The 13,166-nt window shown below is 46.3% G+C and overlaps 1 protein-coding gene across 1 annotated transcript in view; it reads right to left on the reverse strand.

Annotated features, from left to right (window-relative positions):
- The window catches only part of CD151 (CD151 molecule (Raph blood group)), a 59,706-nt gene that overhangs the window by 2,646 nt on the left and 43,894 nt on the right, over window positions 1–13,166 (reverse strand). The window contains exon 6 of the mRNA XM_015410636.1: window positions 3,775–3,861. Within this exon, the coding sequence (XP_015266122.1) occupies window positions 3,775–3,861 (87 nt within the window). The remainder of the gene's footprint in view (window positions 1–3,774; window positions 3,862–13,166) is intronic.

Below are 13,166 nucleotides of genomic sequence, written 5' to 3' on the forward strand. Positions count from 1 at the left end.
TGCCTCTGCTGTTTTGCCTCTGCTGCAACGCTTACCTCTACAGATGGACAGGAGGAGGTTATGTATGGTGAGAGACTACTGCTTCCCAGCTTTCGCCACCTAACGGTTTCCTAGCTGATCCCACGCGCGGGAGGGGAGCTAATTGGCTCAGGCCAGGGGTGTGTGTGTGCATACAAATGCCCTATATCCTATTATGCTCAATGGGTCGCCGCCATTCTTAACAGTGCCTGTGTTACTGCATCTATAGCTTTGCAATAAATATATAACCATTCCTGAGTGCGTGTACTTCGTTGTAAGCTGTGGGTTCTGACAAGATGAAGGAATATACAGGCGTCTAGCTTTATTTCTGTAAATAAGAAGTGAAGACAAATTATACAGTTTTGTTCAGAAGAAGGAACTACGAAACGACACAGGACATATTATTGTATTTGTCCATTACCTTCAAAAAGCATTTTTCTTTATTTTTTGCAGTACAGCATTACCTATCTTTGCATCTTTATCACAGTGCGTTCTCAAAAGTACGGCAATGGAAGGTCTGCACAGGTCTTTGGGCTGTTTCTGTGGCGTTACTATGGCCCCTTTCATTAACAAAGGGAGAAGAATGATTACAAAAGGGTGGGAAGGGAGACAAAGGCATTGAGCCATGATGTTGTTAGCCACTGTCGTCGGATCTAGTGTTGCTCAGAACTTAGTAAGGTAAAGGTAAAGGTTCCCTTGCTCGAAAGCCAGTCGAGTCCGACTCTAGGGTTGCGGTGTTCATCTCCATTTCAAAGCCGAAGAGCCAGCGCTGTCCGAAGACGTTTCCGTGGTCACGTGGCGGGCATGACTAAACACCAAGGCGCACGGAACGCTGTTATCTTCCCACCGAAGCGGTACCTATTTATCTACTTGCAATGTCTTACTTTCGAACTGCTAGGTTGGCAGGAGCTGGAACTAGAGACGGGAGCTCACTCCGTCATGCGGCACACTCGGGTCTCGAACTGCTGAACTACCACTAAGCGTCTTCCATGACACTGTTAGCCACTGTAGTCGGATCTCGTGTTGCTCAGAACTTAGTAAAACAATATTAAAGAGTATTCTCTCCGAACGGATTTTACATTTTTTCTGTATGAGTTGCTGTTGCAATGCTTCACCAGCAGAGGTCGCCTTCTGACTGTACTACAAACACCACCAGTCTATTTACAGCGCAGTCATTTTACTGAGTCATCGGCATCCAGGGCGAGCCCTGGCAAAGCATTCAGAATTGCCCTCCTCCACCTCATAAAACAGCACTTCTCTTATTACTTTATCTTAAAGCTGTAAGGAAAATCCATGCGCTTAAAATAAGGAATGACAATTTCGCAACGACACAGTGAGATCTAGAACCGACAACGGACAACTCGTGTCTAAAACCAGGGATTTCTTCATCAGACTCAATGGCAAGAGGCACAGAGGATGCATTCTGTCTCTCCGACTCTAGGCTTTGTGCCCAGTTGCCTGAAAGCTTCTGGAAAAGAGGAGATTCTTTTTTCCCCCTTTCAGACTGTGAGTACAGATGTAAAATTTCCGGAAATTTTGAAGCTTGGAAAAAAACCAGTTTTTTCCCCATTTTTTTTCCGGGGGGAAATGGAAATTTTTGGAAAAATTGAAAAAAAATGCTACATTAGCACTTCTTTTTTCTTTTCCAGATTGAAAGTAATTCTGTTACTTTAGGAACATAAAATATGACTATGGACATTTTTACCTGGCATGAAATGATCACAACTAGCATATTAAAAATATAGTGTATCCAAACAATTATTACAAAGAGAATACCCACCCAAATGCAAAAAACAAAACTGAAACCTTTTTCTTTTCTCGTGACAATAGCACCTCCTAAAGGAAGAAATTCATCTTGTTCTTGCATTGGAGAGTTCAGTTTGTAACCTAGGACTTGCTTGTCCCTCGGTGCACAGAAATTAGATCAATCTGATACCATACATATTTTTTAGAAATGATTTGGAAACTATTTGAACACCTTGTCTTAAAATATTTTATTCATCATGTTAAAATGTTCCATAATCATTTTTTTTTCTTTTCTCTTCTTTTTTCAATTTTTCCAATTTTTCGGAAAAAAACCAAAAAAGGCTTCGGGGAAAAAATGGGGGGGAAAGCCGTTTTTTTTCCGGGCCTTCACATCTCTAACTGTGAGTGTGCCATAAATGACTACGAGCACTGGCATAGGTGGGAGGGCACGCTGGCTACTCATTTTCTGTGGTCTAGTAACTTCTGGGCACTCATTTGAAGGTTTAGATTATATATTTTCTTATGCCGTTTGCTCCAGGTATATGTGATGACCGTAAGCTGTGTGCCCCTTTTATCCATGATTTACACATTCACACTATTTCATAAAAAATATGTGTATGAATGGGAACATTCTCAGATGCACATACCATAACATGAGAAGAGGATTTAAAACTATTGTTGTTGTTGTTCAGTCGCACAGTCGAGTCCGACTCTTCGCGACCCCATGGAACAGACCACGCCAGGCCCTCCTGTCTTCCGCCGTCCTCTGACGTTTGCTCAACTTCATGTTCATTGCATCTATAACCCTGTCTAACCATCTCATCCTTTGCCGTCCCCGTCTTCTTCGACCTTCAATCTTTCCCAGCATCAGGGTCTTCTCCAGGGAGTGCTCCCTTCTCATTGGGTGGCCAAAGTATTTGAGCTTCAGTTTCATTATCTGGCCTTCCAGGGAACAGTCAGGGTTGATTTCTTTTAGGATTGACTGATTTGACCGTGTGCTTTTTGCAACCAATGGACTTTTCAGGATGCAGAAGGTGGACTCCAGGTCTAAGGAGCCTCTAGGAAGGACCTTGTGGCACTCACAACCAGTGTTCCCTCTAAGCTGAGTTAGCGTGAGCTAGCTCACAGTTTTTTAGCCTCCAGCTCAGATTTTTGTCTTCGCTCAGGAAGGAGGGCTCCAGAGCAAACTAAATTTATGCAGCAGCCAAATCGCTCGCTCACCACTTTAATGCCAGTGGCTCACAAAGTAGAATTCTTGCTCACAAGACTCCACAGCTTACAGGGAGCATTGCTCACAACCTAAGAGAAGCCCGCTTTACCTCCCTGAGCCTGCTTGCGGGGAGGGCGGGGTATAAATAAAAATAATAAATATTTTTTTCTTATTTTCCCTTCAATGCTTGCCAAGATGTCATTTGTACTTTATGGACAAAGGCACAGGGAAACTGACCAGTTTCCTTCCCATTTCGTTATAGAATAGTTGGCAGCTAAAACAGGGGAAACAGGCTGTCCTCCACCCACAATCCTACCCCCTGCTTCTTGGACAGTATGAATCCTTCAAGATACCCTCCCAGGTGGAGGGTAGAGGTGGTGAAGGTGGAGGAGGGCTTAAGAGGTGACTCTGTCCACACGTTTTGTAGATCGTGCTATTCAGAAGTCCAGTGACGAGCACCCTTTAACAAGATTTTACTTAGAGGCTATCATTTGTTTATTATCAGCACCACAGTAAGCACCAGGAGAGAATTAAAGGCTGGTCTTCCAAGCCTGGGGTAAAGGTTTCACTTGCTCGAAAGCCAGTCGAATCCGACTCTAGGGTTGTGGTGCTCATCTCCGTTTCCAAGCCGAAGAGCCAGCGCTGTCCGAAGACGTTTCCGCGGTCATGTGGTCAGCATGACTAGACGCCGAGGCGCACGGAACGCTGTTACCTTTCCCACCGAAGCGGTACCTACTTATCTACTTGCAATTTCAAGCCTACGCTTACATAATCCAGTCTTCCGTGCTACCAGTGCTTACCTGTACACAAGCAATGCCGATTCCTACCGCTCCAATAATCTTCAGATGTTCTTGGATGAAGTTTTCCAGCTTCGTGATGCAGCCACCCTGGAAAAAGGAATTCAGTTATTTATTTGTTTGTTTGTATTTTAACACACGTTTTTGTGCAGTCTGATAGCCAGATCATCCAAGACATGTACATATACAAAGCAAAAAGATGGGGGTGGGGACTCCTACTGGTGACGAGAGAATTGGCTCCTGCAAAAATTTCATCAGCCTAAACGTCTATCACAGCATTCCAACACATGTGGCCTAAACAGAGACCATCTATGCAATACAACCCAGGTTAGCAGCTCCAGGCTATGTTGCATCAGCAACCTTCTTTTAACTTAGAGTAGATGAAAGATTGAAGGTCAAAGAAGACGGGGACGGCAAAGGATGAGATGGTTAGACAGTGTCATCGATGCAACGAACATGAAATTGAGCCAACTTCAGAGGACGGCAGAAGACAGGAGGGCCTGGCGGGAGCTGGTCCATGGGGTCGCAAAGAGTCGGACTCGACTGTGCGACTGAACAACAACAACAACAAAAAAGATGAAGCGAGTACCAAGCTGGAAAAGGTCAGTGACTGCCAGTCTCCGTCGCAGAAAAGTCTTTGGGGCTGGCTTGGGATCCATGCATTTTTAAATAGATAGTCCAATACAGGAAGGCATACTGTCCAGATCATGATATTTATACCCTGCCCTTCCTCCAAGGAGAAGGAGGAGGAGATTGGATTTATCCCCCACCCTTCACTACCCAAAGGAGTCTCAGAGCGGCTTACAAACTCCTTTCCCGTCCCCTCCCCACAACAGACACCCTGTGAGGTAGGTGGGGCTGAGAGAGCTCTTGACGGAAACTGCTCTTTTTCAAGAACGGCTGTGCCAGAACTACGGCTTGTCCAAGGTCATCCAGCAGGTGCAAGTGGAGGAGTGGGGAATCAAACCCAGTTCTCCCAGATTAGAGTCCACGCACTTAACCACTACACCAAACTAGCAGCCTAAGGCTGCATCCGCACATCATTGGATATTGTGCTACTACTGTGTTATGGTGACCCTTCGGATTGGGATTATCCCGTGCAGACAAGCCAATCCGCTTGCAGATTACTGCTATCTAACCATGCGTTGGATGCAGCCCAGAATGGAGCACATAGACTCTCCCCCGGTCTCTCCCCCCCCCATTTTAAACTCACAATGACCCACAGATGAAGGTTAGGTTGAGACACAGTAACTGGCCCAAGGACACCCAGTGAACTATACCAATCGAAATCTCTCTCTCCGTGCTCTGGCTGTACCCCGGGAAGGAAACCCAAGGACGGATTTCTCATGGTTTTAAAGTCCAAGCCATGTGCCAGTACTGTGTAATGAACATGAGAGCTAGGGAGAAGAAATTCAAATCCCTGCTCAGCCGTAAAGCACACTGTATAACCCCAGCCCGGTTTTCACTATAAACTACCTCACAGAATAATTCTGTTGGGGGTGGGAAGAGTGGGTGAAACACTGTAAGTACCTCTCTGGGCCTCCTGAAGGAAGGACCAAAAAAAGTTGGTATTTTTCAGGTTCAGGGATGTTGACATTTGTCATTAGACAATGCCCATGCCCTGAGGCATGGGGTTTAGTCCGTCTCAGTCTGATCAAAACAAGCTTAGTGGCTAAAGTTATTCATGCTCCTCATATTCTTTAATCCCTCACTGAGCCTGCTGATAATAGTTTCTCCATCATCAGCAGCATTGGCGTCGCCGTCTTCGTCGTCATCATCTGGCAGGGCAGTCTGACCCAAAGCTTTGGAGAGCTCTTGGGCTAAATGCCCTACCCGTCTGTAGCCTCTTTTTGAAAATTAGCAGATTAATCATTTTGGAAGAATCTTTTTATTCGTATAGGTAAAGGTGAAGGGTTTCCCTCGCTCAAAAGCCAGTCGAATCTGACTCTAGGGTTGCGGCGCTCATCTCCGTTTCCAAGCCGAAGAGCCAGGGGTGTCCGAAGACGTTTCCGTGGTCATGTGGCCGGCATGACTAGACACCGGGGCACACAGAACGCTGAGACCTTCCCACCAAAGCGGTACCTATTTATCGACTTGCCGTTTCTTGCTTTCGGACTGCTAGGTTGGCAAGAGCTGGGGCCAGAGATGGGAGTTCATATAGTCATTGTTCATATAGTCACTTCCCAAATCTTGTCAGTTACCTCCCCTGGCACCAACCAGGATTCTGAGGAGTTAGGAAACGAGATGAGCTACAGGATAATTCAGACTAGACAGAACACATGAAAATATTTTATGCTGGCATGGGATGAATCTATGGGAAGCTCTAGAAGAAAACAATACTTAGCATTTTAGCACTTCAGACGTTCTCTGAGTGTTTCACATACATTATCTCCGCCATGTGTACAAGCCCCAACCCATTTGTATTGTATCATTATACTGCAGAAGAAGACCTGAGTCTAAGAGAATAGTGACTTGCCTCCAACTGTCTACGGAGTTCGCAACAGAAACCTAGAATTTGGTTAGCAACTCAGCCTTTCGGTCACGACACTGCAGTAGCTCTCTAGAACACGGCACCAATCCTCACACCCCTCCAGAAGCGACATTCCCAAAACCTGAGCCGTTCATGAGCACACGAATCAGCCTCTCTCAAGGGGTTTGCTTGTTTGAACACAGATGGATTTGGCATTTTGTTCTCTGTAACTGCACAACTACCTTCACACAAACACACTTTTTCTTCCGCAGCGAGACAAAGCAGGGCCATACCCAGCCGGGGGGCACACAGGGTCACGCCCCCTAATGAACCCCCACCCCAGCAGCGCCCCCCACCCCAGACTTTACCATTCTTCAAGTTTTAATCTTGAAGCAGAAGGAAAAAGGGGGGGGCCTCAATCCAAAATGTAGCTGCGATCTAAGAGGGTCAAGCTAACATATAAATGATATAAAAAATACAAATATTTATTCGGGTGTACACATAACTGAAACATACATACAGTTAAAAGAAATAGTCTAAGTATCAGACTCTTAAAGCTTTATATCATCAAAGCTGATAGTTATACCTATCCAACTGATGGGTAAAACTTATGACCTAAGGACCATACGCGTTTCGGCCCCTTTGGGCCTTCCTCAGTGGTCAATATTCTTTATTTTACAATGACTATTACAAGGTGGACTACTACCTTGATGGAAGAAGAAGAAGAGATTAGATTTATACCCCGCCCTTCACTTGGAGTCTCAGAGCGGCTTACAAACTCCTTTCCCCTCCCCTCCCCTCCCCACAACAGACACCCTGTGATGTGGGTGGGGCTGAGAGAACTCTGACACAAACTGCTCTTTCAGGAACAGCTGTGCCAGAGCTTGTGACTGACCCAAGGTCACATCAGCAGGTGCAAGTGGAGGAGTGGGGAATCAAACTCGGTTCTCCCGGATTAGAGTCCACACTTAACCACTACACCAAACATCCTGACGAATGGGTATTTGCTACCAGAATCATTTCAAGAATTTGCACAGCTACTATCCATGGCCCACTATACAAACTTGTAGCAAATGCAAAGTATATAAGAAAGCAACATCTGGTCATATATATATATACAAAAATTCTTTATGCATGTATTTCTGGATGTGTGTCATTGTAAAATAAAGAATATTGACCACTCAGGAAGGCCCCAAAGGGGCCAAACGCGTATGGTCCTTAGATCATAAGTTTTACCCATCAACTGGATATGTATAACAATCAGCTTTGATGATATGAAACTTTAAGAGCCTGATATTTAGACTATTTCTTTTAACCGTATGTATGTTTATGTGTACACCCTAATAAATATTTGTATTTTTAATATCATTTATATGTTAGCTTCATCTTGAAGCATTCAGTATTGAAGTGGGCCAGTATTGCTTAAGCCAGTTTGGTGTAGTGGTGAAGTGTGCGGACTCTAATCTGGGAGAACCGGGTTTGATTCCCCACTCCTCCACTTGCACGTGGCTGGATGACCTTAGGCAAGCCGTAGTTCTGACAAGAACTGTCCTTGAAAAAGAGCAGTTTCTGTCAGAGCTCTCTCAGCCCCGCCTACCTCACAGGCAATGTTCCCTCTAAGCTGAGTGAGTGTGAGCCAGCTCACCGTTTTTTAGCCTCCGGCTCACACATTTTCGTCTTCACTCAGGAAGGATGGCTCCAGAGCAGACTCATTTATGCAGTAGCCAAACTGCTCGCTCACAACTTTAACTTTAATGCCAGTAGCTCACAAAGGACAATTTTTGCTCACAAGACTCCACAGCTTAGAGGGAACATCATGTGACCTGGTTGGGGGGGGGAAGGGAGATTTTTTTTTTTGTCTGTTCATGTTTTGCTTTCGTTTGCACATTTGTGTCTGACAGATTCACATTCAGCGTCCCTCTTATTCCAGAGGAGTCCCTGTCCATTAAAGCGAGTACCAAGAAACGCCAAGCCCAGCAGAGTCTATTTTTAAAATCTAATTTCATTCCAAACTGAATTCCTCAGTGGTGACAGGGAGGAATTTCACATTACACTTTTTAACCCGTTTTGAAGCTGTTTTTGATCCGTCATGGAGTAAACCGGTATAGGGCTGCCATTTCTCACATGGCTTTCCTCTTCCGGTAAAGAGCTGGATCTGAAGCGGTTTGCCATTTTAGACTGCACCGCTTTTTCCCGCTTTTCCCCCGCCATTTTTCGCCCGCGCGGGCGATCTCCGGCTTTTTAAAAAAATGTTTGCTTTATAGCGCTATAGCACTATAACAAAATACTCCAGGCATTCCAATGGCGTTGATATACTGCTGTTCTGTTATAGCGCTATCTCTCCTTATATATAATTGAGTAAGAACATTCTATATGAACATTCTAAATTTGGCCCCTTTAGTGTATGGACGCTTGAACTGTCAGTCAGAAGACGCTGGCTGGGTTGACTGGCTGCTTTGTGCAGTCCCGCCCAGCGTTTCAAGGTCTTTTGCATATGGAAGCTGATTGGACTTCACTGCATTCCACACCTCAAACTCACCCCCCTCCCCGCAAGGCAGTTGGAATGTCAGTTGCATATGGAACCTTCAAGGTCTTTTGCATATGGAAGCTGATTGGACTTCACTGCATTCCACACCTCAAACTCACCCCCCTCCCCGCAAGGCAGTTGGAATGTCAGTTGCATATGGAACCTTCAAGGTCTTTTGCATATGGAAGCTGATTGGACTTCACTGCATTCCACACCTCAAACTCACCCCCCTCCCCGCAAGGCAGTTGGAATGTCAGTTGCATATGGAACCTTCAAGGTCTTTTGCATATGGAAGCTGATTGGACTTCACTGCATTCCACACCTCAAACTCACCCCCCTCCCCGCAAGGCAGTTGGAATGTCAGTTGCATATGGAACCTTCAAGGTCTTTTGCATATGGAAGCTGATTGGACTTCACTGCATTCCACACCTCAAACTCACCCCCCTCCCCGCAAGGCAGTTGGAATGTCAGTTGCATATGGAACCTTCAAGGTCTTTTGCATATGGAAGCTGATTGGACTTCACTGCATTCCACACCTCAAACTCACCCCCCTCCCCGCAAGGCAGTTGGAATGTCAGTTGCATATGGAACCTTCAAGGTCTTTTGCATATGGAAGCTGATTGGACTTCACTGCATTCCACACCTCAAACTCACCCCCCTCCCCGCAAGGCAGTTGGAATGTCAGTTGCATATGGAACCTTCAAGGTCTTTTGCATATGGAAGCTGATTGGACTTCACTGCATTCCACACCTCAAACTCACCCCCCTCCCCGCAAGGCAGTTGGAATGTCAGTTGCATATGGAACCTTCAAGGTCTTTTGCATATGGAAGCTGATTGGACTTCACTGCATTCCACACCTCAAACTCACCCCCCTCCCCGCAAGGCAGTTGGAATGTCAGTTGCATATGGAACCTTCAAGGTCTTTTGCATATGGAAGCTGATTGGACTTCACTGCATTCCACACCTCAAACTCACCCCCCTCCCCGCAAGGCAGTTGGAATGTCAGTTGCATATGGAACCTTCAAGGTCTTTTGCATATGGAAGCTGATTGGACTTCACTGCATTCCACACCTCAAACTCACCCCCCTCCCCGCAAGGCAGTTGGAATGTCAGTTGCATATGGAACCTTCAAGGTCTTTTGCATATGGAAGCTGATTGGACTTCACTGCATTCCACACCTCAAACTCACCCCCCTCCCCGCAAGGCAGTTGGAATGTCAGTTGCATATGGAACCTTCAAGGTCTTTTGCATATGGAAGCTGATTGGACTTCACTGCATTCCACACCTCAAACTCACCCCCCTCCCCGCAAGGCAGTTGGAATGTCAGTTGCATATGGAACCTTCAAGGTCTTTTGCATATGGAAGCTGATTGGACTTCACTGCATTCCACACCTCAAACTCACCCCCCTCCCCGCAAGGCAGTTGGAATGTCAGTTGCATATGGAACCTTCAAGGTCTTTTGCATATGGAAGCTGATTGGACTTCACTGCATTCCACACCTCAAACTCACCCCCCTCCCCGCAAGGCAGTTGGAATGTCAGTTGCATATGGAACCTTCAAGGTCTTTTGCATATGGAAGCTGATTGGACTTCACTGCATTCCACACCTCAAACTCACCCCCCTCCCCGCAAGGCAGTTGGAATGTCAGTTGCATATGGAACCTTCAAGGTCTTTTGCATATGGAAGCTGATTGGACTTCACTGCATTCCACACCTCAAACTCACCCCCCTCCCCGCAAGGCAGTTGGAATGTCAGTTGCATATGGAACCTTCAAGGTCTTTTGCATATGGAAGCTGATTGGACTTCACTGCATTCCACACCTCAAACTCACCCCCCTCCCCGCAAGGCAGTTGGAATGTCAGTTGCATATGGAACCTTCAAGGTCTTTTGCATATGGAAGCTGATTGGACTTCACTGCATTCCACACCTCAAACTCACCCCCCTCCCCGCAAGGCAGTTGGAATGTCAGTTGCATATGGAACCTTCAAGGTCTTTTGCATATGGAAGCTGATTGGACTTCACTGCATTCCACACCTCAAACTCACCCCCCTCCCCGCAAGGCAGTTGGAATGTCAGTTGCATATGGAACCTTCAAGGTCTTTTGCATATGGAAGCTGATTGGACTTCACTGCATTCCACACCTCAAACTCACCCCCCTCCCCGCAAGGCAGTTGGAATGTCAGTTGCATATGGAACCTTCAAGGTCTTTTGCATATGGAAGCTGATTGGACTTCACTGCATTCCACACCTCAAACTCACCCCCCTCCCCGCAAGGCAGTTGGAATGTCAGTTGCATATGGAACCTTCAAGGTCTTTTGCATATGGAAGCTGATTGGACTTCACTGCATTCCACACCTCAAACTCACCCCCCTCCCCGCAAGGCAGTTGGAATGTCAGTTGCATATGGAACCTTCAAGGTCTTTTGCATATGGAAGCTGATTGGACTTCACTGCATTCCACACCTCAAACTCACCCCCCTCCCCGCAAGGCAGTTGGAATGTCAGTTGCATATGGAACCTTCAAGGTCTTTTGCATATGGAAGCTGATTGGACTTCACTGCATTCCACACCTCAAACTCACCCCCCTCCCCGCAAGGCAGTTGGAATGTCAGTTGCATATGGAACCTTCAAGGTCTTTTGCATATGGAAGCTGATTGGACTTCACTGCATTCCACACCTCAAACTCACCCCCCTCCCCGCAAGGCAGTTGGAATGTCAGTTGCATATGGAACCTTCAAGGTCTTTTGCATATGGAAGCTGATTGGACTTCACTGCATTCCACACCTCAAACTCACCCCCCTCCCCGCAAGGCAGTTGGAATGTCAGTTGCATATGGAACCTTCAAGGTCTTTTGCATATGGAAGCTGATTGGACTTCACTGCATTCCACACCTCAAACTCACCCCCCTCCCCGCAAGGCAGTTGGAATGTCAGTTGCATATGGAACCTTCAAGGTCTTTTGCATATGGAAGCTGATTGGACTTCACTGCATTCCACACCTCAAACTCACCCCCCTCCCCGCAAGGCAGTTGGAATGTCAGTTGCATATGGAACCTTCAAGGTCTTTTGCATATGGAAGCTGATTGGACTTCACTGCATTCCACACCTCAAACTCACCCCCCTCCCCGCAAGGCAGTTGGAATGTCAGTTGCATATGGAACCTTCAAGGTCTTTTGCATATGGAAGCTGATTGGACTTCACTGCATTCCACACCTCAAACTCACCCCCCTCCCCCACTTGCCCCAGAGTCCCCATCTATACCTTGCGGCTAAGCCACAAATGGACCTCTGCTCTATGTACTCATCTAATTCCCTCTTATAAGAACATAAGAGAAGCCAGTGTTGGATCAGGCCAGTGGCCCATCCAGTCCAACACTCGGTCACACAAAGCATCACTTGCCCCAGAGTCCCTATCTATGCCTTGCGGCTAAGCCACAAATGGACCTCTGCTCTATGTACTTATCTAATTCCCTCTTATAAGAACATAAGAGAAGACAGTGTTGGATCAGGCCAGTGGCCCATCCAGTCCAACACTCTGTCACACAAAGCATCCCTTGCCCCAGAGTCCCTATCTATACCTTGTGGCTAATAGAAAACGTGACAAGCATTAAGTGAAGGCTACCTTCCATGTTTAAAAAGGCCTTCAGATTGGAAATATATGGTGATGTATTTACATCCCCCCCCCCTTTTATGTCCTGATGAGGTCATGAGACTGGGAAGAGAAAGGTGTCTTGGCAATTTGACCTCCAATTCAGCCTTCTATTTTAACCAGCACCACTGGCATTGCCTCGGTTGGGATTTCTTAACTCAGGAATGAGGCTGAAGTTATAAATGCCCCTGTATAATGTCTCTTAACTAGCACTGCAAGAGAGGTCAACTCAAAATAGGAGGGATATTAAAGTGATCTACGGATCATTAGTCAACCATCCAGAGTCTTCGCAAGCTCCTCTATGCAGCCCAGTAGTTTCATCTGTAACATAAATCTATTTAATTCATTTATTTAGTTGTTGTAGATTCTCCGGGCTGTATGGCCGCGGTCTCGCCATTGTAGGACCTGACGTTTTGCCAGTAACCATCCAGAGTCTTCGCAAGCTCCTCTATGCAGCCCAGTAGTTTCATCTGTAACATAAATCTATTTAATTCATTTATTTAGTTGTTGTAGATTCTCCGGGCTGTATGGCCGCGGTCTCGCCATTGTAGGACCTGACGTTTTGCCAGTAACTGTGACTGGCATATTCAGAGGTATAACGCAGAAAGATGGAGGACTCTCTGGCCGATTTCCCACAAGCGCTGCTCCACGCTCGCTCTTCCCTTTTGCCCCGATGGTACGTGTCAATTTCACACAAGCAGCTTGTGTGAAATTGACACGTACCATGGGGGCAAAAGGGAAGAGCGAGCGTG

This window comes from Gekko japonicus, unplaced genomic scaffold (genome assembly GCF_001447785.1).
Source record: "Gekko japonicus isolate JY-2015 unplaced genomic scaffold, Gekko_japonicus_V1.1 scaffold4277, whole genome shotgun sequence".
Classification (NCBI taxonomy): Eukaryota; Metazoa; Chordata; class Lepidosauria; order Squamata; family Gekkonidae; genus Gekko; species Gekko japonicus.